Source organism: Lepisosteus oculatus, chromosome 7 (assembly GCF_040954835.1).
Source record: "Lepisosteus oculatus isolate fLepOcu1 chromosome 7, fLepOcu1.hap2, whole genome shotgun sequence".
Lineage (NCBI taxonomy): Eukaryota > Metazoa > Chordata > Actinopteri > Semionotiformes > Lepisosteidae > Lepisosteus > Lepisosteus oculatus.
The window spans coordinates 8620783-8647937 of NC_090702.1; the positions used below are offsets into that span (position 1 = coordinate 8620783).

At 41.1% G+C, this 27155-nt stretch overlaps 2 protein-coding genes across 9 annotated transcripts in view; one reads left to right on the plus strand and one right to left on the minus strand.

The window, feature by feature from the left end:
- The window catches only part of fgd4a (FYVE, RhoGEF and PH domain containing 4a), a 129591-nt gene extending 111826 nt beyond the window's left edge, over nt 1-17765 (plus strand). For all 8 annotated transcript variants that reach the window (XM_015353045.2, XM_015353042.2, XM_006633703.3 and 5 more), the window contains 12 exons: nt 2770-2915; nt 4339-4495; nt 4854-4992; nt 5613-5671; nt 6075-6221; nt 8016-8188; nt 9063-9093; nt 10041-10136; nt 10569-10694; nt 11492-11641; nt 12853-12993; nt 14732-17765. In XM_015353045.2, the coding sequence (XP_015208531.2) occupies nt 2770-2915; nt 4339-4495; nt 4854-4992; nt 5613-5671; nt 6075-6221; nt 8016-8188; nt 9063-9093; nt 10041-10136; nt 10569-10694; nt 11492-11641; nt 12853-12993; nt 14732-14989 (1623 nt within the window). In that variant the 3' untranslated portion in view covers nt 14990-17765. The remainder of the gene's footprint in view (nt 1-2769; nt 2916-4338; nt 4496-4853; nt 4993-5612; nt 5672-6074; nt 6222-8015; nt 8189-9062; nt 9094-10040; nt 10137-10568; nt 10695-11491; nt 11642-12852; nt 12994-14731) is intronic.
- A 1897-nt stretch (nt 17766-19662) lies between these two features.
- The window catches only part of nup205 (nucleoporin 205), a 60606-nt gene continuing 53113 nt past the window's right edge, over nt 19663-27155 (minus strand). Inside the window, exons 38-43 of the mRNA XM_006633702.3 lie at nt 24812-24938; nt 23281-23447; nt 22408-22537; nt 21213-21341; nt 20827-20903; nt 19663-19957 (exon numbers count right to left, since the gene is read on the minus strand). Coding sequence (XP_006633765.1) covers nt 19805-19957; nt 20827-20903; nt 21213-21341; nt 22408-22537; nt 23281-23447; nt 24812-24938 — 783 coding nt within the window. The 3' untranslated portion in view covers nt 19663-19804. The remainder of the gene's footprint in view (nt 19958-20826; nt 20904-21212; nt 21342-22407; nt 22538-23280; nt 23448-24811; nt 24939-27155) is intronic.

Genomic DNA, 27155 nt, shown 5'->3' on the forward strand with positions numbered 1-27155 from the left:
CAAGGGCGCCCGCCTGAGTCCGCGTTGCGTTACAATATTTTCTACCACAGACACTGATAACTCCAGACACACATAAGCTTGCCAACCCCTGATCATTTCTTTCCTATGAGTGTGTTAATGTTAATGTTAATGTTTCTTTATTAGCCCTATACAATTTCTTCCATTAGGAATTGGTCTTTTTGTATACCCCAGCTTTTCTCCATGGAGACACAGACACACAGACAGGGAGAAAAGCTTGGGGTCAGAGCACAGGGTCTGCCATTCTGATGGTCCTGTAAGGTACTACTGTACTTTTTATTGGCCCCCTGATTATTTGTTTAGGAGAAAGTCCTGTACAGCAGTGTGGGAATTGCTGTCAATCTTTGATAATTTCTTTGGATTACTGTGAAAATCCTGTAATGTGCTGAGGGACACAGTACTGACCAAGGCTAATTTTTTAAGGCACATCTGACACTTGTATAACTACTGAGGGACTAGGTGTTGACCCCTGTTCATTTCGTCAGACAAGTACATAGCTGCTGTAAGTTACTGGGGAACCCCTGATCATTTCTTCAAGTGAATTGAACTTTCACCTATTAAGGGACAACAGGACTTGCAAAAGGATGTGCAGTGATTGTCTCTGACACATGCACATTTCCAGGGGAAAGTGTTGCTGATAGCTGATGTGTGGTGAGCGTTCTGGCGCACTATGGCTGCCGTCGCATCATCCAGGTGGATGCTGCACATTGGTGGTGGTGGAGGGGAGTCCCATTACCTGTAAAGCGCTTTGAGTGGAGTGTCCAGAAAAGCGTTATATAAGTGTAAGCAATTATTATTATTATTATTATTATTATTATTATTATTATTATTATTATTATTATTATTATTATTCACTGTGTGCTCATGCTGGCCCAAGAGCAACGTTGTGCCACGTTGATCAACAGCTGGCAAATATAAAGTGACGGGTTTAATAAGTATCAGAATCTATGAAAAATGAATAACATGAAGACGCATAAACCTTTAAAGCTTGTCAGAATTTGAATGTCCTACCAGTAGTGCATACTCTGCAAAGGTTTTTTTTTTCATGAATGAAATTAAGACCATCTTTTTGGAGTTTCACCACACATAAATAAATGTTTTTTTATTCATTTAACACTTGAGATATTGTTTGTAGATTAATCATTGTTATATATGAATATTATTCATATATTTGAATATTATTTCACTCATGGTCTCCCAAAAATGTATAAAACTGAATTTTATGTATTTCACAAAACAATATATACACACCCTGTAAAAAGACATTCCTTTTCAAACCACAGTAATAACACCACAGTATTCAAAATTGGCACATTCAACATAAGACCTGGGAACGTCTTCCTTCATGCAAATAAGGTTCTGAATTAATTTGTTTTTCTATGAAAGGAAGCAATAATAAAATATTTGAGCACTTCTTACTTTTTTACACAAAACAAAAACTCCTTAAAGACTAGGTATTATGCACAGTGAAATAATAAAATCTATATAATTAGAACGCAGCTCCTTATACACACAGTAAATGTCCAAGACACAAACACCAAGTAGCTCAATTTGAGCTCTAACTAAACTTCTTTATTTGAGCTCTTCTCTTTAGGGCAGTGTTCAGGATTTTGGACTTGTAACTGGTTTACTGGAAGGTTATAGGTTTAAATCTCAGGTGAGGCAGTATTCTTGTAGCCTTGAGAAAGTAACTAAATGCAAAAGTAAGTCCCAAACTGAGAGACACTTGCAAGATCCAGCTCAGATTAAGTGCATGTCTTCCTCCAAGTGGTCATTGTTTCTGAGGACTAGATCAGCTACAGTATGTGTCTGAACTTACCGTTTTCTCACAGTGTTCCTGTCCATATACTGGAAATGAACCAGGATGCATATGAACCAGAAAACATGTCTTCTGAGTTTCCATAAGTACATTCATACGACGTTTCTTCTTGATATTATTGGTTACCCTCGCATACTACTGTGATGTTACCAGACTACACTCTTACAGCAATGTTGTCATTTGTAGTGAGCTGTTGATTTTAGCTTTAATACACTCTTTCCTCAAGGAGCAAAAGCTGTTTATCTAGAACCACTTTGTCGTTTGCTGCTCCACATACAGTAGAATGTTTTTGTAATGTTGACATATGCTAACCACTCTCATTCTTGCCTGTTGCAGGCTCTTAGTAATTTTCTTTCATGTGCATGTTAGAAAGAGCAGCTCTATTTTCTGGTAATGAGAAGATGTCACATTTATGATAACCAGTTTGATACAACAACAACATGTCAACTGGGTTTGTTATGTTTGTTAGATTCTGTTGTTCAAATAAGTGCCCTGAACTTACTTGATTATGGTTGTAATTAAACTGAACCTAAGATGTTTACTATACTTAAAATTAGTTTTTAGCATTCACTGTTCAGTGTGAAACCTATAGTGCTTGTTGCCTTAAGGGATTACTCCAGAAAATCTTATTCACGGGTTCCAAAGAAAGATGGATTATAATGGCAGTAACTGTCAAGAGGGATTTGAAGACCTTGAAGGAATTTCCTGTACAATTCAGATGAAAATCACTCTGAGCCAGTCCAGTTTTCCAGTGTGTGCAGCATAGAGATGAAAATGTAGCCCGAATAAAAAACAAGTTTTCTCACTTCTCAAAAATATTGTATGTTAAGTGCAGAGATATTGGATTCTGCTCACTGACCTGTGGAAATACAGCTTAAAACTTAGCTGTGGCGTCCTATTTAAACGTGGGTGCTTCTTTTGCAACTTTGCAGTTCTTTTGTGCCAAGCTGATGGAAGAAGCCAACAAGGGCACATTTCCAGTGGACGTTGTGAAAAACATCTTCTCCAATACTTCTTCAATCTACGCTTTTCACAGCCAGTTCCTGCTGCCAGCCCTGGAGAAGCGCATGGGGGAATGGTGAGGGGCCAAGAATTCCTTTTCATTCTTTTCTGGTTTTCATTCTTGCTTTCCCCAGGACAGAACAAAACACAAGAACAGGGTCTCTGCTGGCACGTTAGAAATGAGAAGTTTCTGAAATCAAAGTTTTTCAAGCAAGCATATAAGGTTTCAGTTAGTGAAAGCAAAACCTAAAACAATCAAATGACTAGATATTATGTATTGGGTGGTATTAGTTAAGAGAGTAGACTAGAAGCTTTTTTGTTGCTACAGTATGTAGCCGCAATAAAAAGATTTGTCATTGACCATGAGATCTAGTAGCTAGTGCAGTTATTTTACACAGCAACCAAAAAGGCCTCTGCTAGGAAGTTATCAGGATTTTGTTTGTTTTATGTGTCAATTGATTCAACATTGTGAAACACCTAAAACTGTGATCGCACAATGTGACTAGGTTAACATAATAAACATATGTTTACAGATAATGAGTTTGAAATTTACATGTTAAGTCCTCTCTTCTGAGGAAATAAAATGCATATCCCAACTACAGTACTTTCTCTCAATAGTGGTAATTTTTGTTACGGAACAAAACCACTTTTTGCCAAATGGTTTCAAAGACAATGCCTTTGAGTTTACATCATGTTTCTTAAGAGAAAGTGAAGAAGACAAGTGGGCATGCATTTCTTTTTCTGTAAATTTAGAATTGCAAAATATTTTTGTTATACCCACCCAAAATGGAATTATCAGTTGTACAGTATGTGGTTCACATCTTGACTTGCATGAGGATGAGTAAGCTTCGGCAGATTTCTCTGACCTGCCTACCTTCCTACCATAAATCTTTGACCACATCATAGGCAATACAGCCACCGTATCTGAAGTTCAGCACTGACTAGAGCAGAGGTATGTCCCCCAATGACAGAAGTGCATGCTTTGTAAGTGCCTGGCTAGGTTGCTTTGTTACTGAGATCCAAGTGAAACTTGGCTGAATAACCAGATTCTTCCCTTGGTGGCACTTGGTGAATTTTGCATCTAGTCCTTGTCACAGTCGGCTAGTGACATGATGCAGGCAGGAATCCATGAAACAACCATCTGTCATTTGACACATTACAAGAACTGGAAAAGCAGTATATCTTTCACGGATGCCACTGAAAGTTGTTTAGAGTGCTGGACAACTATTACCATGATGGTATTTTGTTGCACAGTACAGTATGAGGAATGCTGATCGCAGTCAGCTAGTGACATTATCCGGGCGTGAACTAGCAACTGTGGATGATCAATTATTTTTGCTTGTTTTATGATGAAAATGAAATAAAAGAATTATGTGGTACTATATTGTGAGTCAACACAAAACCATGAACATTCAGCTTTTGAAATTGTAACATCTTTTGCTTTAAGTGTTGCACTGAAGTATACTGACAGCATACCTTATTTCCCTTTCCCTCTGAAGGAATTCAACACCAAGGATTGGTGACATCCTTCTGAAGCTAACACCTTTTCTCAAAATGTATGCGGAATATGTCAAGAATTTTGACCATGCCATGGAACTCTTAAAAATGTGGACAGACCGATCACCTCAGTTTAAAGCCATCATTCAGGATATCCAGGTAAATCCACCTTAGCATGATGACCCAAATTCAAAGCACCAAGCCTCCCCAGTGCAGTTATTTGTTAGTGTGACGCTGATACTTCTGCTTTTACAACTGTTGTTCTAGTTTTAACCATCATTATTATAACTATTACCATTAACATTGCTTCTACAATACTGATGGAACTTGTTATTAATGTTCTTGCTTCTATTACTGTGGTTCCCATTTCTACTGAAATATAGAAACATTAATAGAAATTAGATATTTTTTTTCCTGTCCAGTGGTTTACTGCTGCTCAGTCTGTCTCCTGTTGTGAAGTGGCTATGCAGATACCAAGAGTGTGTGCTGACATACTGCTCTTGCTGTGCTGTACCAGAAACAGGAAGTATGTGGGAACCTCACCCTGCAGCACCACATGCTGGAGCCGGTGCAGAGGGTACCCCGATATGAGATGCTGCTCAAGGACTACCTGAAGAAGCTCCCTCGGGACTCCTCTGACCGCAGTGACGCCGAAAGTGAGAACCACGCGCTCGCCTTCTTTTAGTGTGCCATCTCTCATGTCACACCTCTCATGAAGGTCATCAGATGCCGCGGGTTCTGCCATGACTCTACAGGATCATCTCAGTTATTTCCATTCCACGCTGCACTTTTGCAGTCATTCTACACCGAGACGGAGATGGTTCTGAAATTAGTTTAATAATGATAAATAGCCTCTCTCAGCAGTCTTGTTATCTTATGAAAGTTAAAATTGCTGAAACAAAATTTTCTTCTATACCCACCCAATTTGGAATTACCAGTATTTTAAGACTAGGTTTTATGGCTGCGGCTCTTGTACTACATGAGGAGACTGAGAAACCACAGATCCAGAATTTAAAGTCCACAGTGCTTTATGGAAGAGTTATTGCAGTTTGGAGAAGATGCAATTCTAAAGACACCTGGCAAATCACAGTAGTCAGTGTTTTTCCAAAGGGTCAGAGGATCCTGGATTCACCAGTTCAGCAATTTAATTTCAGTTAATAGTTAAATGAGATGATGATCCTTTTTTCTCATTTATAATTAAAAGCCCGAGACTTTTTTTTGCCAGTAAAATTTAATTATGGTATTATGAGTTTTCTAATTCTATTTTCTCACACAGAATCTCTTGAAATTATTGCCATGGCTGCCACACATTCTAACAGTGCCATTCGGAAATCGGTAGGTACCAAAATGAAAATAATTCTTAAAAGCTCTTACTCATATAAGTATCTTTGACATGACATAGTTATTAACAGAAGTCTGAAACTCTCATAGAATGGTACTATTTAGAAATAGATTTGCAAGCCAGGAGAAAACATTTTCATGAATTACAGGACAATGCTGCTATGTTTTTGAGAACTTCAATGTACTGTATATTTTCAAATTCCAAATACACGACAGCTAATTTTCCAAAAACAAAACTTAATGTTTTCCTAAAATGTGCCTTTAAATTATCACTTGCTGGTTTTGGGCCTTTAAACCTCTGCGCTCAGAAAGTGGAGAGCAGATCTTCCTTCTGCAGTTGAAAGTCCTAAAACCTCCCCCTGTACAAAGGCCAATTCTGCTCGTTGTGTCTGTGCAGGATAATCTGAAGAAGCTCTTGGAGATATACGAGATGCTGGGCGAGGAGGAAGACATTGTAAATGCTTCCAATGAGTTTATTAAAGAAGGTCAGATACTGAAGCTGGCGGCTCGCAACACCTCTGCCATGGAGCGCTACTTGTTTCTGGTGAGTCAGGCAGGAGAGCATCTTAACCGGCTTTCGTTCTTGTTTTCTGAAGAAAAAGATTTATGTTTTATGTCCTTCAGTTCACTGACGTGGAGCAGCTTGTTCAAAGAGGCTAAGGCTGCTTTAAATTTGTTGTGTTCTGCAGAGAGAAGTCCTGAGAGCTGGTGCCTTGGGTTGTAATATCGCCTTCACACACAGGAAAATTATATACTCATATACAGTGCAGACCATAGGTATTTGGACAGTGACACAATTTTTGCTGTTTTGGCTCTGTACTCCAGCACATTGGGTTTGAAAAAAAAACAATGACTATGAGGTTAAAGTGCAGCTAGTTCATGGGACCAAAAGTAATTGGACACATTAACATAATTGTAAATAAAATTTGGCATGTTTGCACATCCTTTGCAATTGATGGCTGCCCAAAGTCTGCGACCCATAGACATCACCAGACATTGGATATCTTTCCTGGTGATGCTCTGCCAGACCTGTAATTCAGCCATTTTCTGTTCTTGCTTGTTTCGGGGGCTTTTTGCTTTCAGTCTTGTCTTCAGTAAGTGAAATGCGTGCTCAGAGGGATTCAGGTCGGGTGATTGACTTGGCCAGTTAAAAATATTCCACTTTTTGGCCCTGAAAAACTCCATAGTTGCTTTAGCAGTATGTTTGGGGTCATTGTACTGCTGCAAGGTGAAGCACCATCCAATGACTTTTGAAGCATTTGGTTGGATCTGAACAGATAAGATGCTTCTGCACACTTCAGAATTCATCCTGCTGCTTCCGTCTGCAGTCACTTCATCAATAAAGACAAGTGAGCCAGTTCCACTGGCAGCCATACATGCCTAAGCCATGACACCATGGCTTCACCATGTTTCACAGATGAGGTGGTATGCTTTGGATCATGAGCAGTTCCATTTTTTCTCCATACTTTTCTCTTTCCATCACTCTGGTACAGGTAAATCTTTATCTCATCTGTCCATAAGGCTTTTTCCCAGAGGGTTTTTAATGTACTTTTTAGCAAACTATAAACTGGCCTTTCTTACCAGTGGTTTGCATCTTGTGGTGAACCCTCTTAGATTATGCTGGTGTATTCTTCTCTTTATTGTAGTCTTTGACACATCTATACCTACTGTACATCCTGGAGAGTGTTGCTGACCTGTTCGACAGTTGAAAAAGGGGTCTTTCTACATGATTGGAAGTATTATTCAGTCATCCACTACTGTGGTCTTCCGTGGTATACCAGGCCGTTTTCTACTGCTAAGCTCACCAGTGCGTTCTTGACAATGTACCAAACAATTGTTTTTGACACACCTAATGTTTTGTCTATGTCTCTGATTTATTCTGATTTTGCAGCCTCATGATGGTCTGCTTTATTGGCATTAACGCTTCTTTGGTCCTCATGTTGAGAGACAACAGCAACAGACTCCAGATGCAAATGCCACATTTAGAATCAAATCTAAACCTTTTGTTAGCTTTCTTGTACATGAATGATGCAACATCACACAGCTGGCCAAGAAACAACTGAGCAGCCAATTGTCCAATGACTTTTGGTCCCCTAAATTGGGATGACTATGCACTGTATGAAAAGGGCTGTGATTCCTATATGGTTCACCCAATATAGACGTAAATACCCTCAAATTAAAGCTGACATTCTGCGCTTTAACCACATAGTCATTGTTTCATTTCAAATCCAATGTGCTGGATATTACAAAGTCCTTGTAAGATGAACTGGGAAGTATAAAAATACAAAAGATTTAAATGTGTATTAAAGCAATATGTGTATCTGATTCTTTTTTGCAGTTCAATAACATGCTGCTGTACTGTGTGCCAAAGTTCAGCTTGGTGGGACAGAAGTTCACGGTGCGAACTAGGATAGGCATCGAAGGCATGAAGGTGGTAGAGACATCCAATGAAGACTATCCCCACACCTTCCAGGTGTCTGGCAAAGAGAGGACTCTGGAGCTGCAGGCCAGGTGAGACTCCTGGCCTTCAGCCTTTTCTAGAACACTTAGTACCAGGTTAAGACCAGGCAAGGAACACAAGCTGGAAAAAAAATAAAGGGAAAAAACATAAACTATTCAAATTTTCTGATTACGTATGATGGGGGTTACCATCATACTTAATCACTTTACTGTCCTAGACACTAAAGTTTCTACTAAAGTATGCAAATTATCCTACTTCTGTCTCAGGCACAAGAAAAGACTGAAAGCAAATCTTTGAAGCAATGTTTAGTGAGTCATGAGTTAATTTGCTACAAATTGTACCTATCATCGGTGTCTCTCATAAATGTAGACGAACTATCATTTTCAAATGAGTATAGTTTCACAAATAATATTTGTGACTTAACGACTTCCATTCTAAGCAGGTAACACGTAACACTCTTTTAACAACTTCAGCTGTGTTGTCAAAAAATTAAGAATTATAAGAGCTGTTTATATGAGCCTCATTTCAACAAAAATATGCGATTTTTTCTCCCAAAGGCTTCTGTTTTCTATCCATTACCATTGTTTCTATTAAGAGTTTGAAATTTGGTGGTTTCGTTGTCTGATGGCATTCTGCACTGAAAGATAACTGTTTGGTGATTAATCTCAGTATCATTTTATTAATTCATTCTGCTTGCTGCCTGCTTGCAGCTACTGAATGATGACTTACGTAGTCAGGATGTGTGCAAGAACTAATTTGCCCAGATCAAAAGCATAACCATCTGAAATGTCCTTGGTGTTCTCTGGTTTTGAGAGAACAGTATTAACATTTCAGTAATTCCTTGTTTGTGGATGTAGTGCAAAGTGACCTATGTTGTGCAGTTGCTATAGAAATCATAATGAATGCTCTATTTTCTTTTTTTAGCTCTGAGCAAGACAAGGTGGACTGGATAAAGGTATTTCTATCACTTTTAGTAATATTTATTGAGGTGAAAATCAATTTTTTCTCTGAGTAACTATTACAAATGTGGGTAGTACTGTAAGTTTTATATGAAAAAGAGGCTTTCATTAGCTACCAAACAAACGAGAAGGGCTTCCTCTTGCCGGTAACCTTTCTGATGTTATTATTTTAAGAGGGTTTTCAGAAGCTATGAAAATATATTTTGGCATGCAAAAACTCTGAAAGAAATACTTTCATGGTTGTGCTTTTTTTTTGTTACGATATCAAGTGAATTTGACTATACTCAAGCACAAGATAGGCTATCCGTAAGTGTTATGGTTCTAAAGGTCATGCTAGATTAACATTAATTCTGGGTGGCATAGTGACCTTGTGGTTAGCATTGCTGCCTCACAGCACTGGGGCCCTTCCATTCAGTTCCCGGGGTGCTATTTATGTGGAGTTTGTATGTCCTCTCTGTGTCCTTATGGGTTTATTCTGGATGCTCCAGTTTCCTCCCCCAGTCCAAAGACATACTGTACTGGTATGTTCCTTGGGTTCTGTAAAAAATCGGTCCTGGTGTGAGTGGGTGTGTTTGTGTCTTTGTGCCCTGCGATGGACTGCTATCTGGCTCAGGGTGTATCTTCCCCCGCCTTGCACACAACGTTCCTGGGATAGGCTCCGGGTCACCTGTGACCCTGAATTGGATATGCAGTTTATGGATCATGTGATGTGATATACATGAAATCGCTATGTTGCACTCATCACAGAGATTAAGTATGTTTGTTGGTTTTTAGTTAATTGGTATTCCCTGTTCTCTACAGATTCCACTGACCACAAAAAAAATTAAGCTGGCTTCATGACAAGCAGTACCATTTTATGGACTGTGAATGAAGCCGTATTATCAATCTGATCTTTCTGTTTTTGGAGTGTTCAAGTATATGTGCTCGTCCTTGTGTTTTTCAGGCCTTCCAGCAAACTATAGAAATATTCCAGCAGAAAAATGAGACTTTCAAATCTGCAATAGCTAAAGAATATGAGGACCACTCTGGTGAAGTTTCTGTAAGTGTTTTGTTCGTTGATTTGGTTAGCTATGTTTACAGGTTAGATATTTTTAGACAGCTGAGAAATGGATAGCTGATATTCATTGATCTCCATAATATGTAAATATTGTAAAACTGTCTGAAGGTGACAGAGACAGTTTTTACAAAAATCTGATGGGATTATTGGCAATTCAAGCTACTAGCAGCCGTAAAAGCAAGATGGGCAAAAGACTTTTCATTTGTTACCTTTCCTTATGTTCTGAGTGGCCTTTATTTGAGGTTGTGTTCTGGCTTATCTCAAGTGATCTCATCTTGGTCTTCAGTGTGAATTATGATGCACTGGCTATGCTCATCATTCCCAACCTGTAGGTCTGTACTACTCTATTGAATGCTGGAGATCACTTTTTTTTGTTTGGTGTAGAATCTAAAAGCAATGTTTTCCTGTCTCAAGATGGCAGAGTTGGGGAAGAGAGCCCCAAGGTGGATACGGGACAATGAGGTGACAATGTGCATGAAGTGCAGGGAGCAGTTTAACGCACTGACTCGAAGAAGGCATCACTGTCGGGCCTGTGGTTATGTAAGTAACAAACCGTTGGGTGTGAGGCATGCGTCACAAAAGACCTAATCGGTGGCATTTCAGAATGTAATGCCTAGTTATCTCAGCACAGGCTTTTTCAGTTCTTCCCTGTTTTTCTTTTATTGAGAGGAATTTGCAAGGACACAAAATAGATCTCCCTCATCCAATGCATGTATATCTGTATGGAATTGATGAAATGCCGATTCTGGATTTGCAATTTTGTTTTGCTAGTGTAACGGTTTTTGGAGTTTTCACCCTCGCCGCCCCTGCTTTGCCAGTTCGTCCCTCAGTGCCTGGGCACGAACCCGGGTCTCCGGCGTCACGCAACAGGGAGCTCCCCGGCTGAGCTAAAGGAGAACTCCCCCAGCCCGGGTGGCTGAGATTCCTGTTATATGCAGGGGCGTATTCGTTACACTAGTTAGTGAGGGAGAAATGTTACAGCTTTGGGTTGGCACAACACAATAGGAAAAGCACCTTTCCGATAAACCGTTCTGATAATGGATAGATGGTTAAGTTGATGGTTTGTGAATATGATTAATTACTTATTATATTCACAAGATGTGAAAGACAAAAGTACACTACATAGGCTACATAACCAATATTGTGTCTACAAGTATGTTTACAGGATTCAAGCTCAAGAATAACATTGCAGATTTTAAGTGAGGTCAGGGGTTGATGCTGTCAGTAACATTTTTCTTTTAGAAGGCCTCAGACTGCAGCCTCTGAAGCTTCTGTCACAGAACTCGGAGCGTTCAGTGGTGTGACTGCCATTGCAACAGCATGGTTTTCCATTGTAGGTGGTGTGCTGGAAGTGCTCTGACTACAAAGCCCAGCTGGAGTATGATGGCAACAAAATGAACAAAGTATGCAAGGACTGTTACTTAATTCTGACAGGGCATACCGACAGTGAGGAGAAGAATGATGGTAAAAAGAAAGGAATCTTAGAGGTGAGTGAATTTTTGGCATTGAAAAGAAGTGTTGTTTTTAAATAAGAATTTACAGTTTTACCCTGTAAAGGCTAAATAAAAGGTAAATAGTGTTACTTTGAGAATCCTGGAAAGTATTAAGGGGCTCAATAAAAGTTTTTTCCACTGGCAATAACCTGGTTTCTGTCTCCACACACAAAGCCAGTAAGTATAATCCTGCTATATTAAACATCAAGTATGTAGTTAGATTCTGAATATTTTTCTATTGTGGAATTTATTACAGTATATTAATATCCCATATTTTATTTGGAAAAGGGACGGGGAGAGGCTAGTGTCATCATTTTTAATATCTGCATTGAAAATTTTCAATAGCTGCACTAAAGGTAGTCTTGACTGTGCTTTGCTGATATGAGGAAAACTCATCTTCAGCACTGACTCAAAATCTATGATGTTTTAACACAAAGGCCATTCTTCTTTCAATAATGCTAACAATGTTTAGAAATTAGTATTTATTGCTCTACATTTTTGCATGCCTTCTGTTGGAATATCTGACAGATTTACAAAAAATCATTTTAATTGTGGTATCCTGCTCTTTCTTTATGGAATGAAACTCTTCATTGTAGTGCGGTTGTTAACCTGCTACCTCACAGCTCTGGAGTCAGGGGCTCGATTCCTGCCTCGGACACATGTCTGTTTGGAGTTTCCATGTTTCATGTGCATATCTGAAGATGAGTCTATGCCAGGGATCAGCAATCCTCATCATTGAGTCCTTGATATCTTAGCCCAAAATGACTTAATTTAGCAAATTAAATGGGTATGAAGTCAAATCAACTGTGAGACCGACTCAGGTACCAGTTGAAAGGTTCATCTAGAATCTGCAGAAATCTGGTGCTTCCGGACCAGGGCAGTCTACGTGTGGTATATAATGTGATAAAAATGAATGTGAAAAATGATTGCATCATTTACTCTCTGATATGAGTCTTTATATGGCTGCAATGAGCAATATTTGGGGACTGAAATCACTTTATTAATATTGATGGCTATGTACTATAGTTTTGCAATTTGTTTATGCCAGTGAAGAACCTTAATTCTTTTATATTTGGATTCGAATGCTGATGCATGTTTTTGCAATGAGAGGTTTCACGGCCCCCATTTCTCAATAGTTTATTGGGGTTACACTGGACAAAACAGTTGTTGTCCTTTACTGATTCGATGTTAATGTCCTTTTCAAGATTGAAGCAGCTCAGTTCTCTGGCAACAGCATCATCTGTGGGTTCCTGCAATACTCTGAGAAGACCAAACCGTGGCAGAAAGTGTGGTGCGTTATTCCTAAGAAGGAGGCGTTCGTCTTGTATTTGTATGGAGCACCGCAGGTAATATTTTATTGCCGTTGACTTGCCCAGTCCAATAATCTCCAGAATTCCTTCTCTTTACTCTTCACTGCATGATCAAAGATTAAATCAGAGTCTCACTTTCACTTGAATTACTTCTTGTCTTTCATCTCTTGGCTGCAGTACATTTTTCCATAAAATTAGAATGAATGAAACCGAGATCATGCTAGTGCACCCAGGGCCCGGTTTGAAACTGTACATTAAAATGGAGCAGGTACAAACACATCAGCCTGTGGTAATCTGACCCTGATTTTTGATCAGCGTCATAAAATGTCAGAGCAGAAAGTTATCATTTTACATTTAATCAGATAGTTCCTCCGCTTCAGGGTTCAGTTTTTTTTGTCATACGCACAATGAAATGCTGTTGGCATGTATGCTCCAATACAAAGACGTTAATTCAGTCAAAGAGGTAGATTTCAATATTCTGACTGTTTACGGGAAGAAACTATAAGTACATGCCTTGATGCTTCTATAACACTTACCAGTAATCCAATAATGGGCTGAAAAAAGAGTTTATAAAGAGAGCTTATAAAGAGTAAATTACCTACTGACTGTTCATGCAGATATATTCTGTGCAGTTATAAATCTTTATAGTCCAGTACATTGTGTTGGGTATGATTAGTGTGTGCTACATTTACTGTAAACATATTTACTTTCCAAAAATATACTGTATATTAATGTGAAGCCTGAAAGATACTGTAGGTACAGTATTTTCCCCAACATATCGTTGATTTATATTTGGAAAATCAATGAATGAGGAAATATATGATTAACTTGATGTTATATGATGTTAGGGATTTCATTTTTAGGTAAATATTTGATGTTCATCTAATGTTATTATCACATTGACCCCTACACAGTTAACTAAGATTCAGCAACTAAAAACATTTACGTGAGAAACGCCAAATCAGCATACTGCTTCTGACATCAGTACCAGCTTTGGCAAAATGGTACCCTTACTGTAGTGTAGATTTCCTACAGCCATATCACCCTGCAATTCACAACTGGCAACCCACTGAAGCTCAGCAGGTGTGAGCCTGGTCAGTACCTGGATGTGAGACCTCCTGGGGAAAAACTAAGGTTGCTGCTGGAAGAGGTGTTAGTGGGGCCAGCGCTCACCCTGCGGCTCATGTGGGTCCTAATGCCCCAGTGTAGTGACGGGGACACTATACTGTAAACAGGCGCTGTCCTTCGGATGAGACGTAAAACCGAGGTCCTGACTCTCTTGTGTCATTAAAAATCCCAGGGCGTTTCTCGAAAAGAGTAGGGGTGTAAATTTCCCATTGGCCCTTACCAATCATGGCCTCCTAACAATCCCCCTCTATGAATTGGCTTCATTACTCTGCTCTCCTCCCCACTGATAGCTGATGTGTGGTGAGCATTCTGGCGCACTATGGCTGCCATCGCATCATCCAATGCTGCACATTGGTGGTGGTGGAGGGGAGTCCCCATTACCTATAAAGCGCTTTGAGTGGAGTGTCCAGAAAAGCGCTATATAAGTGTAAGCTATTATTATTATTATTATTATTATTATTATTATTATTATTATTATTATTATTATTATTATTATTATTATTATTATTATTATTATTACCCCACCCTGCAACCTGGAATTGGATGAAGTGGTTATAAAATGAATGAATGGATGATCATTCCAAAGAATTTTGTGAAATTCTCATGTGTTACGTTCTCATATTATTGTCCTGCTCCTGTCTTTCAGGATGTGAAAGCCCAGTCTACGATTCCTCTCTTGGGGTATGCGGTGGACGAAAATCCAAAACACATGGACATGCCTGCCAGTTTCAAACTGACCCAGTCCAAGTCAGTGCACAGCTTTGCGGCAGAATCGGAGGAGCTGAAACAGAAGTGGCTGAGGGTGATTAAGGTGGCAGTCACAGGGGAGGTTTCAGAGCCAATCCAGCCTGAACAGAATCTGGAATCGGCAGGGTCACAGGACAGCAGGGCAGACAGCCTCTGATCTTAACCTGTGGCACTGATAAGGCAGGCTTTCCTTCTCCAGACAAGAAGCTTTTTCTCCACTGCAGTTCGAATAGTACAATCCCCTATTGCCATAAGCAGGACCTGTTTTACAAGATTTAACACTAGAAATGTGGATTGGAAACTGCAAAATGCAAGACTTTCAAAATGCATTCTTTCACCTGGGACGTGGAATTTGCTGTGGCTGTGTTTTTGTTGCATCCTTCATACATCGAGCAAACCCAAACATAGCAAGGACAGTTACGAATGGAGACAGTGCCTGTTTTAAAGCAAGAGATCTATCTCTGTTCTTTGTTTTTTGGTGCTTCAGTGAACAAATTGTTCAACACAAGCACCCGCTCTCATTAGACATGCAAATCAGTATAGATATGTTAAAGAAAACAAGCATTTAATATATAGATGTGATTTTGCTCATCTCTTTCTAAAGGAGGACCCATTGTATCTTCTTCGATATGACCACAACTGTAAATATGTTGAAAGGATTTCCTTTTGAAAGAGTGGAGTTTGGACTGAATTCTTCACTGGAAAGTAACAGATGAATTGTCATATATTCCTAGCAACATTCATGCTTAAAAGTGGATAAACTCTGTTGTAGGTTTCATCCTTGACTTCCTACTCATCACTAAGCTCTATTCAAAACCAAATGAATTTCAAATAACCATGGAGAAAAATTGATCAAGTTCAAGATGTTTGTAATAAAACGCATAGTAGAAATACTGTATGTGAGGCATGAGTTCTCACTATAGAATAAGTAAGCCATGTTTTTTCAGTCATATCCGTTTTCTTACTTGATTCATCAACGATGTAAAATGCACAGCAAACAAATGTGGTCACCTGGAATTTTAAATGCTCTGTTACCTCTCCTAAAGACAATATGATACAATATGTGTAAAGATGAGCTTTCCATGTTGGATAAACACAGTAACAACAGACAGCTGTTCCATGAAGGAAGCTGAACCGACTCCTATGAATTTTTCTGTTTTACTTAAAATGTACCTTTTGAGACGAATGACAATAGCTGGTGCTATCCATTAAAAAAATACAAAGCAGTGTGGCTTTTAAAGAAAACACAGGGTTGGTTAGAAATTGTCCCCATGGTGACTAATTTACATGTCTGTAAATGTTATATGATTCATAAAGCATTGTTCCCTGCATATGCATCCATAAATCATCCTGTTGTGTTCAGAATTTGGGTACGTCTGTCGTTTCCAGTCATATCGATATTTTAATCAAGTATTACAAAGTAAGGCAACCTTCTTTTGTATCATATACAGTATGTATCACAATGCAATGTCAATGTCAATGTCAATGGCTAACTTCAGCTTTGGAGAGGTTTGTATCACCTTGGCTTATAAACTGTTCTCCAGACTAGCTATAACAGAATGTTACATTACAAATGAAACAGCCAAATGAAAATATTTAATTCCACAAAGCACATACAGTTCAGGGCTTTGTTTTTGTATAAAAAATTATATTGAAACATTTACAGGTTTATGACCACAATGTCTGAAATGCCAAAAACTAATACAGCATTTAGAAGGTAAACCCAGTGTGAAATAAAACAGATCTGTAGAGTAATAGGAGGGTTAAGCACAGGCCCTGCCATATTAGCAGGGACTGAATAAAACAGATACTGCAGAGGGCCTTTGTCCTTGAATCACCGTCCTACTAACGTAGTAAGTTTTTTCATAATATTTTTTATTAAATGTGAAACTGTTTCCATTAATTGTAAAGTAGCACCCTTACCAACGTTCACTGTTAACTGCAGAGATAATTAAGATCATACATTTTTTTGCCATTGTTTCAGTAACTCCTGACCTTCAGTTGTACAGAAAGAATTCAATCCTGGTAAATACTTGTATTTGCCAATTAGTGCCAACAGTGAGAAATGAGAGTTAACTGCAGTCGTAAGGTGTAAAATTATCATCAGCCTACAGCAGAAAACTCCAGGTTCTTTGTTAGAAAATTTATTTTGATAATTTGAGTTGTGATGGTTATACTTTGCTTTTTTTTCTTTAATCGCAGGGAAGATGTAAAATATTGTAAATGTCTGTAATTTTTCAGAAATTAATGAGCTGAAAACAATAAAAACACAAGTACAATCAAGGATCTTTGTCAGGCACATACATTGATAACAATGAGAATGTTATTTTTTTAAAAGATACTGTAATTTTATTTAATTTATAGAATGCACGCATGATCACAAATTAGCACAAAACCAGTGTTTTATTCCTACTGTACCTGTCTAATTTGTCAACATCATAGCAACTGTGGTCAGAGCTGTGAAATAACATTTTTCCTTTCCCAGTATGTGTCCATTTTAAGGTTAAATTATACTAATTCCTGTACATTTTGGTTTTAAACCTGAATCTTGAGACGTCATGGTTGTGTTAAGAATTCCTGCAGTATGCCATAATTTTGATAATGGATATGATCTTTTTCCATCTTTTACATAATATTGTTTATTATTATTGTAATGCTGAAAATTACATCATTGCTACTGTCAGATGTCAAATGATAATCTGAAAATGTATATTTTGTTCCTGTCACACACTTCTTTTAAAAAAAGTCATTTTAGGTAAAAGGACACAAAGCACATCTGGCATCTTTTCAATAAAAGAGACCTGAATGTAAGATAAGAGATACTAAGACTGGATGCAGTCCTGATTTTCCCAAATATTTGAAAATAAATGCACTTTACTGTCAATGATTAAATGTGGACCTTGTAAAATAAACTACTACATGATTGTCCTTTTTTGGGGCCTTTGAAGCCATTTTAATTTCTAATTTAGAACTAAAATGTCAGTGGAATTTAAAGTATAAAAGTCCAAATACAATCAGTTCTTATAAGGGCCTTAGTAGTCTTGTCACACATCAAGGCAGCTTAGCTGTTAGGTTAAAAGTCGATGTTGCAGATGAGGTGTACATTCGGAAGTCTTTATGCTCAGATCCAGGAGAGCTTTGGTTCTTGTTTTCTGTCTTCAATCAATGCTCCAAGATCATGTTAATTGAAATAGGAGAATAACTGGTTTCCTCTGAAATAGTTTGAGAAAGTCTGTTCCTTTTTTTATATATATATACTGATCCAGCTAATTATCAATTTAACAACAGGGTTTGCTTTAGCAGCACTCTGCAGTAGAAGCTATTGTAAGAGCCACAATTCAAATTTTCTGTCTGTATTGTCAAGCAGCTTTGTTCCTAGCCGGATCATTTTCACCTTTCTCTGAAGGTGATGAGTCCTAACAGATTTTTCTTCAGCTATTGCAGATATTATTATTATTATAATAATAAAATAATAATAATAATAGCTTACACTTATATAGCGCTTTTCTGGACACTCCACTCAAAGCGCTTTACAGGTAATGGGGACTCCCCTCTACCACCACCAATGTGCAGCATCCACCTGGATGATGCGACGGCAGCCACAGTGCGCCAGAACACTCACCACACATCAGCTATCAGTGGGGAGGAGAGCAGAATAATGTAGCCAATTCATAGAGGGGGATTATTAGGAGGCCATGATTGGTAAGGGCCAATTGGAAATTTGGCCAGGACACCAAGGTTACATCCCTACTCTTTTCGAGAAGCGCCCTGGGATTTTTAATGACACAAGAGAGTCAGGACCTCGGTTTTACGTCTCATCCGAAGGACGGCGCCTGTTTACAGTATAGTGTCCCCGTCACTATACTGGGGCATGAGGACCCACATGGACTGCAGGGTGAGCGCCCCCTGCTGGTCCCACTAACACCTCTTCCAGCAGCAACCTTAGTTTTTCCCAGGAGGTCTCCCATCCAGGTACTGACCAGGCTCACACCTGCTGAGCTTCGGTGGGTTTCCAGTTGTGAGTTGCAGAGTGATATGGCTGCTGGCTAATGATGCTGGTGCAGTTGTTCCCAATCCTGGTACTAAGGGACTCCTTTGCCTGCTGGATTTCATTCCAGTGGAGCTTTTTTTCAATGTTGCAAAGTGATGCCTTTGTCAGTTTGCGTGTTGAGACTTGTTTGACTGTTTCTGCACTCCTTGATTTCACAAAATGTCAGTGTGTACATTTTTACCCCCTTTCCTCCATTCATTAAAGTGGGTTTCCTTGTTTTTCTTTTAAACAGCTCTTAATGGGTGATTAATAAAGAGACACAGGTGGGAATGATAATGTATTTAACGCCAAAACTAAGGACTAGTCGTTCCAGTGGTAGAGATTCAACTTGTTATATTTCACTTAATATCTTAACTAGGCACATTCCAAAATAGGTACAAGTTTTTATACAAAACTCAGTCTTTTTAAGAGCTCAAAGCAGACCTCAAATAAAAAAAAAAAGTTAAATGAACTAGCCTGCACCTAAGAACTCGACTGGGGAAAAAAAATTCAACGAGAGGTTCTACCCAGGACCACGGGTGGAAACAGCTGTACTTGTGATCATTCCAACCTTCTTTTCATTTACTAATTGAGACAATTTTGGTATTCAGTTATGGAATGGTGGTCCCTTTCTGTCCTGAAGATTGAGGCTCACCAGGAGCAGTAATCCAGTTATTAAATAGATTTAGACTTTACTGTTCGGAATGCTTTCATTTCGGTGTACTGTATTACTGCAAGTACAATTACCAGCTTCACACTGCCACCTCATATACGCAGATTAAAGACCAGGCAAGGGAGGCGATGTTAAAAAGTTAATTTTATTTTCACATTAGAAAAAGGAAAAAGCATTTTATAAATCTACTGATCTCTTCACACATAATATGAAAACAGTGAAGCACTGGAGGTGAACTATCGCTCAGTGACTCATGGTGCTGCTGCCAGTTAACCCTTCGTGGTCCTCAGGAGGCCCCGGATCCGTCTCACGAGTGCCTGGATAAAGGTGTACCGCGAGCGCACCTGGCAGTATAGCCCCTCCACATCCAAGACTTTCTTCTGCAAGGAGTCCCCGAAACTGCACGCCACATCTGTCTGTAACTGTCGGAGAGAATGCCAGGCTATTTCAATATTCCTGCTTAAATTAATGAGAGCCTGGAAGACTACCAACAGCAGATGTTTGACAAATGCCTGTATTTAGATTCTCTTCACAGGATTTACAAACTAAGCTCATCAGCTAAAGTGTTTCAAGGTCCACACTGCTCTGGACCTGTGAAAAAAGTCAGTCTGCTAACATCCTTGCTTGTCACTGAAAGGTCTTTGACGGGCTGTAATCCAAGTAGGTCTTGTTCAAGAGTGAAAAGAGTTATTTTAACAAATGTGTGCATTTTGAATTTAAAACCCTCTCTTCTTGGAATCACTAATTGTTTTCTCTCTGCTCACAGCACCTCACAAGAGGAACAGCAGCAAGTGGAGGAGTGGTGCTTCCCTAACAGACACCTCTGCCGTTTAGCAGAGAAACAAATCCAGTCAGAACCCCTCTTGGGGATCCATGACCAGAGCCGAAGGGTGATATGGCCCAGGCTAGAATAAAATCTGTTTTTTTTCTAAGAACATGGCTAATTTAACTTTTCCTGTAATGTAACTGTAATGTTGATTTTTTCTAAATAACCTCCAATCTGCCACACTCATTTTATTTTTTTCTTCTTGGTATTGTGAAGTAGCACATTTTTTACACTTCATTTTAGTGGAGCTGTGAGTGAATACAAGTCAAGGGGAACCATTCAGCTTGAGATCAAAATTCAACTGCTCCGCTGGCATCATTCACTTTTGTAATTGCTCTCATACAGTTCAAAGTCAAAACATGAGGACCAGAATATTTAACCAACTGAATATATAAAACAAGAAAACTACAGAGTAAAATGCTGTGGCATACTGGAGTGCAGTTACACTTGAGTTTTGCTTCTCACCTGCTCCAGATCCTGCTGACTCACTCGAGACAAACCAAAGCTTCTCATATCGCTGTTTGGCAACACTCCGAAGGAATCTGGAGGAAAACCAAAGTACTGCATTAAAGCCCACCTAAGATAAATTATGACAAATGACGGGATAATAGTGAAACGTATTCACTGCAAGTAAGAGCAGCCAATAACTCTCAGGGGAGATAGTGATATACACTTTTTGGTACTCAAAACAAAAACCTGCAAATTCTCAATTGGGACGGTTTCAGCTAACTGCTAATAGGAATTAACACAATTGACTGACAAGACACCTGAGTGTGACATTTTGGCTGAATTAACTACACATTCAGTCAAGAGATGTTAGTGGAAGCTCACAGAGTTCTCCATTTTCTTACCGTTTGGATTTCTGGAACTAAAAGAGTGACTGGCAGGCAGCAGTGAATGCTGGGTGTCAGAGGGGATACAGTAAAGCAAATAATACTCTAAGTGGCGCCAAAGAACAAATAGGCACGTCTCAATGATGTCTGAAGGACAAAGTGAAGGAATTCTTTTACCTCAAACACACAATATCATCACAAGGGTAAAATATATCATTCTCAGACATTAGTTAAATGATAGTACATCCTCTGCCAAATGAGAAAGTCTAGTAAAATTAATGTGTATGAGTTGCAGGCCTAAGGCATGATGAGACAATGTAGTCTGAGCAATAAGACATTTTAAGAGTGTTGAAAAAATAGAAATATATCTGGAAATATATTTCTATCAAAAATACTAGATACCACAACTAGATACCACTAAAAGGAAGCAATGAGTAATAGTTAATCTAACAGTAAAAATGATTATAGTATAATTATAGATTAAAGAATTTTAACTGGGAACTAAACAGAACTGATATTCAACATAATGGTTCCTCAGCAGGCACATTTTAAGGTTCCACAGAATTATTTTAGGCAAGAGCTAGGGCATGAATCCTGGTGTTCATGCAATTCAAAAAGACTATCAAGGCTTTTTCTAACCGGTTCATGAAATTCAGGGTCACAGGGGAGCTGGAGCCTACCCTGGAAAGCAAGATGGGACACACTCTGGACAGGACACCAGTCCGTTGCAGGGCTGACGCAGACAAACACACTCACACCAGGGCCAATTTTCCCAGAAGCCAATTAACCCACTAGCTTGTTTTTGGACTGTGGGGATAAACAGAACACCTGAAGCAAACCCATGCAAACACACAGAGAACATACAAAACCCACACAGATAACACCCAAGGTCTGAAATAGAACCATCCCCAGTGTTGAGAGGCAGCAATGCTAAACACTGTGCCGCCCTACACGTTATGGTCAACTGAAAGGATGGATGTATACAGTTCCAATCAATTTTCTTTACAAAGCTTGATCTCCCACGTTTTCAGTGGAGGAAGAGATCTTAATCTCAGCGGGACTTCCTTGATAAATAAACCCATGTCTGAAATAAACAGTGTGAATTCTCCTGTCAGGGGGCAGAGTGTGCTGTGCTCCTGACTTCTGTGGTGCCCAAGGCCACTGTCGGCCTCTGTGCTGTAGGTTAGAAGTGTGTGGAGCAGGAAAAGGATACAGGAACACAGGGAGAGCAGTTTGGCGCGGTTGTTGATGTGCTTGACCAGACGCCTCTTGGCCAGGATGATGCGCTGCACCATGGAGGTCTTGTCCACTCCAATGGAGGTGGAAACAAGGGACTGACATAGCTGAAATGAGCAAGAAACTCCCATGAGAGTCTAGACATACGCCACATACATATTTCAGGAAAAGGGCTGTATATATATATATCTTCAGCATGCATAGGCTGCAAAAGAACAAGTAATAGGTTTATTCCATGCTGAAAAAAAGAAGAAAGAAAACAATGTTTCGGCTGTGGAGCCTTACTCACACCTGAAGAAGGCTCCACGGCCGAAACGTCGTGTTTTCTTTCTTCTTTTTTTCAGCATGGAATAAACCTATTACTTGTTCCTATATATATTTCTGTACACCACAGAAATTTTCAGAACACAATCTACAGCCCCATATGCTTTAAAAATAGGAACAGGTATGTCTATTCCAAAATGAACAATGAAACTCAGAAAAAAACAGTAAAATCCAAACATTTTAAAAAGTATTCATCAAAGTTGTATTTGAAGTTATCCAGTATCTGTGTCTGACAGGGCTAGCGTTAAATGTTTGTATACATGGTGTTAAATGATTTATTCCGAAGTCTCAGAGATGTTTATGACTGCACATCTTAAAAGTGTGATTTATTTGTATATTTGTAAGTCATTTAAAATTCACTTCTGTATTTTGCCACAATGCCCATGATACAAAACCAAGTGTAATATTGCTTTTAGAGATAACAAAACATTCACTAACAGATGTGACTGTTTAGACCCTCTGGAGGGCCCTGCCCCTGTCAGCAGATGGCTGACGTGATGCGGTGTGGGCGAGTGATAAGCTGTACCTCTTTGACCTCCTCCGGGGGAAGGTGCTCCACACCCTGCAGCTTGCTGACGCTCTGCCTGTGGCTCTCGTAGAAGCGGAAGAAGTCGCTGGCGGTCTGCTTGAGCAGGAAGATGATGAGACCCAGGCTGGGGACCCGGGAGTAGGGAGCCCCCGACACAGGGAGGTCTGCAGAGAGACGAGGGAGTTGGGATGATTGTGAAAGGGGGATACGCGCCGAAAAAGACTCGGACAGTTAACAACCTGTAAAATAATTCAACACCCTATGGTCAAAGTACAGCTTATCAACAGAACGAGGCAAAAATCTGGGAATTTTAGTTCACGCACATTTGGATCCAACTCACTGAATTGTTTTATTTTATAATTGCTAAACACATTAAGAAATGAAAATACTGCTTGTAGCAAAATCAGCAAATAAGTGCACTGATGCAAACAAATGTCTTGTCCAATATTGTGAAATAAAGTAAACATTATTTTGTTCCAGGGAATGAATTGTCCTACAAAGGCAAACATGTTGAAACAGGCTTCTTTGTCTCGAAGGCTCTGGTCATCTGCTTATTGACCTTACAACACATCTCTAAGTTAAACCTGAAATGAAGTTATTATCTGATTGGACCACATGTTTTAATTTCGAATTGATGTCTTCTTTTTACATCCCCACAGTCCACTTCTTAATCGGTGCTAAGTTGCTACTATGACTCTAGTGCCAACAAGGGCAACAAGGCTGATGATCTTGTGCACATTCCTCTCCTAACATGCACTGCCGTTTGAATAAGCAGAAGAACATGAAAAGTCAGACAGCATTAACGGATTACAAGCAACTAGCATACCCCAGGGGCAACCAAGGACCAAGATCCTCAGCCAGCTCAAGCCAACCAAAACTCCAATGATCTTGTCCAGGAAACAATGGGCACAGGTTATGGCCTTAACTAATTAAGCCACCTAGAAGTCTCCTTTTATTTTACATGTATAACTTTATACATGGTTTCTCTGCAACGGATTTAGTCCTGGCTGAAAAAACTGTCAACACTTCCAATAACCTCTCACTTCCTCACTCATTAGTGTGTTCCTTTCTTCCTGATACCTTCCACTTTTCCAAGTGTGGTTCCAGTTACATCTAGCACTTAAGAGCGGTGATGTCTGGACTGAAGGGCTCTAACAGTATATCAAAGACTTGCCTTCACCAGTCCCGCAACTCTGCTTAGAGTCATTTAGATATTTTCAGGTCGCGTAGACATACCCGGTACGTGTAATGTTACAGCAAATTTAAAACCTTTAAAGCTTCAAGAGCTGAAAATTGGGTGTAATGAAGGAAAGTATGAGGTTTGATGAACTGAGAGCTATGTTGTAAAAAATAACATAATGTAGCAGAGACTGTCAGAAATCCAGAACCAGTAGTAAAATGTCCTCTGTTGAGGTGTACATCATTTTATGTGTAAAGCTGTTGCTAGGTTTGAGAGGTTTTATTATGACCAGTAGTGTGACTCTGTGAGCAGAGCATGCGTTTCCTATCCTGAGATTTTGAGGCAAACCTGGCCTGGAGCCGTCTCGGCCTGTGGGCTCCATGACTGAGGGGCTGAAGAGACAGATGCTGAACTGGGCCTCCAGGGAGCTCTGCAGCAGCAGTGTCTGGCAGTACTCCATCACGTTGGCGCATATCTACGCCAAAAGAGAACCGAGTGTCACTGAAGCAAAATCAGGAAGCAAACGTTAACACTTAATTATCTTTTTTTTTAAAAGGCCTGTTGGGCCTGAATGTTCCATTTAGGTGGGACAAAAACTTGTAAATGTATTCTATATTAACTAAAAGCTCATTTAGCATAACTTCAGTATTTTTTTAAAGAAAAGATCAACCAAAAGTAAACATGTCTGTGACTTTCAATTGAAATAAATAAAACATTTGTCAAAAACTACTGCATGTACAGTATTTATAATTGTATGTGTTTCAAATTTATTGATATGCTACTGTGACCTCTAACACTAATCTGAATGATGCCCCTGCTGTTTAGCATTTACATGTTCCCACCTGGCCAACGTTCAAGACCGCAAATGATGTAGGTGTGTGGGGGTGTAGAGGTGGACGCAGGTGTGCGTGTGGGGGGGTAGAGGTGGACGCAGGTGTGCGTGTGGGGGGGTAGAGGTGGACGCAGGTGTGCGTGTGTGGGGGTGTAGAGGCGGACGCAGGTGTGCGTGTGTGGGGGTGTAGAGGCGGACGCAGGTGTGCGTGTGTGGGGGTGTAGAGGCGGACGCAGGTGTGCGTGTGTGGGGGTGTAGAGGCGGACGCAGGTGTGCGTGTGTGGGGGTGTAGAGGTGGACGCAGGTGTGCGTGTGGGGGTGTAGAGGTGGACGCAGGTGTGCGTGTGGGGGGGTAGAGGTGGACGCAGGTGTGCGTGTGGGGGGGGAGAAGGTGGACGCAGGTGTGCGTGTGTGGGGGTGTAGAGGCGGACGCAGGTGTGTGTGGGGGGGTAGAGGCGGACGCAGGTGTGTGTGTGTGGGGGGGTAGAGGCGGACGCAGGTGTGTGTGTGTGGGGGGGTAGAGGCGGACGCAGGTGTGTGTGTGTAGGGGTGTAGAGGCGGACGCAGGTGTGTGTGTGTGGGGCTGTAGAGGTGGACGCAGGTGTGTGTGTGTGTGGGTGTAGAGGCGGACGCAGGTGTGGGTGTGTGGGGGTGTAGAGGCGGACGCAGGTGTGTGTGTGTGGGGGGGTAGAGGCGGACGTAGGTGTGTGTGTGGGGGGGTAGAGGCGGACGCAGGTGTGTGTGTGTGGGGGTAGAGGTGGACGCAGGTGTGCGTGTGTGTGGGGGTAGAGGTGGATGCAGGTGTGCGTGTGTGGGGGTGTAGAGGCGGACGCAGGTGTGCGTGTGTGGGGGTGTAGAGGTGGACGCAGGTGTGCGTGTGTGGGGGTGTAGAGGTGGACGCAGGTGTGCGTGTGTGGGGGTGTAGAGGTGGACGCAGGTGTGCGTGTGTGGGGGTGTAGAGGTGGACGCAGGTGTGCGTGTGGGGGTGTAGAGGTGGACGCAGGTGTGCGTGTGGGGGTGTAGAGGTGGACGCAGGTGTGCGTGTGGGGGGGTAGAGGTGGACGCAGGTGTGCGTGTGGGGGGGTAGAGGTGGACGCAGGTGTGCGTGTGTGGGGGTGTAGAGGCGGACGCAGGTGTGTGTGGGGGGGTAGAGGTGGACGCAGGTGTGCGTGTGTGGGGGTGTAGAGGCGGACGCAGGTGTGCGTGTGTGGGGGTGTAGAGGCGGACGCAGGTGTGCGTGTGTGGGGGTGTAGAGGTGGACGCAGGTGTGCGTGTGTGGGGGTGTAGAGGTGGACGCAGGTGTGTGTGTGTGTGGGTGTAGAGGCGGACGCAGGTGTGTGTGTGTGGGGGGGTAGAGGCGGACGTAGGTGTGTGTGTGGGGGGGTAGAGGCGGACGCAGGTGTGTGTGTGTGGGGGTAGAGGTGGACGCAGGTGTGCGTGTGTGTGGGGGTAGAGGTGGACGCAGGTGTGCGTGTGTGGGGGTGTAGAGGTGGACGCAGGTGTGTGTGTGTGTGGGTGTAGAGGCGGACGCAGGTGTGTGTGTGTGGGGGGGTAGAGGCGGACGTAGGTGTGTGTGTGGGGGGGTAGAGGCGGACGCAGGTGTGTGTGTGTGGGGGTAGAGGTGGACGCAGGTGTGCGTGTGTGTGGGGGTAGAGGCGGATGCAGGTGTGCGTGTGTGGGGGTGTAGAGGCGGACGCAGGTGTGCGTGTGTGGGGGTGTAGAGGTGGACGCAGGTGTGCGTGTGTGGGGGTGTAGAGGTGGACGCAGGTGTGCGTGTGTGGGGGTGTAGAGGTGGACGCAGGTGTGCGTGTGTGGGGGTGTAGAGGTGGACGCAGGTGTGCGTGTGGGGGTGTAGAGGTG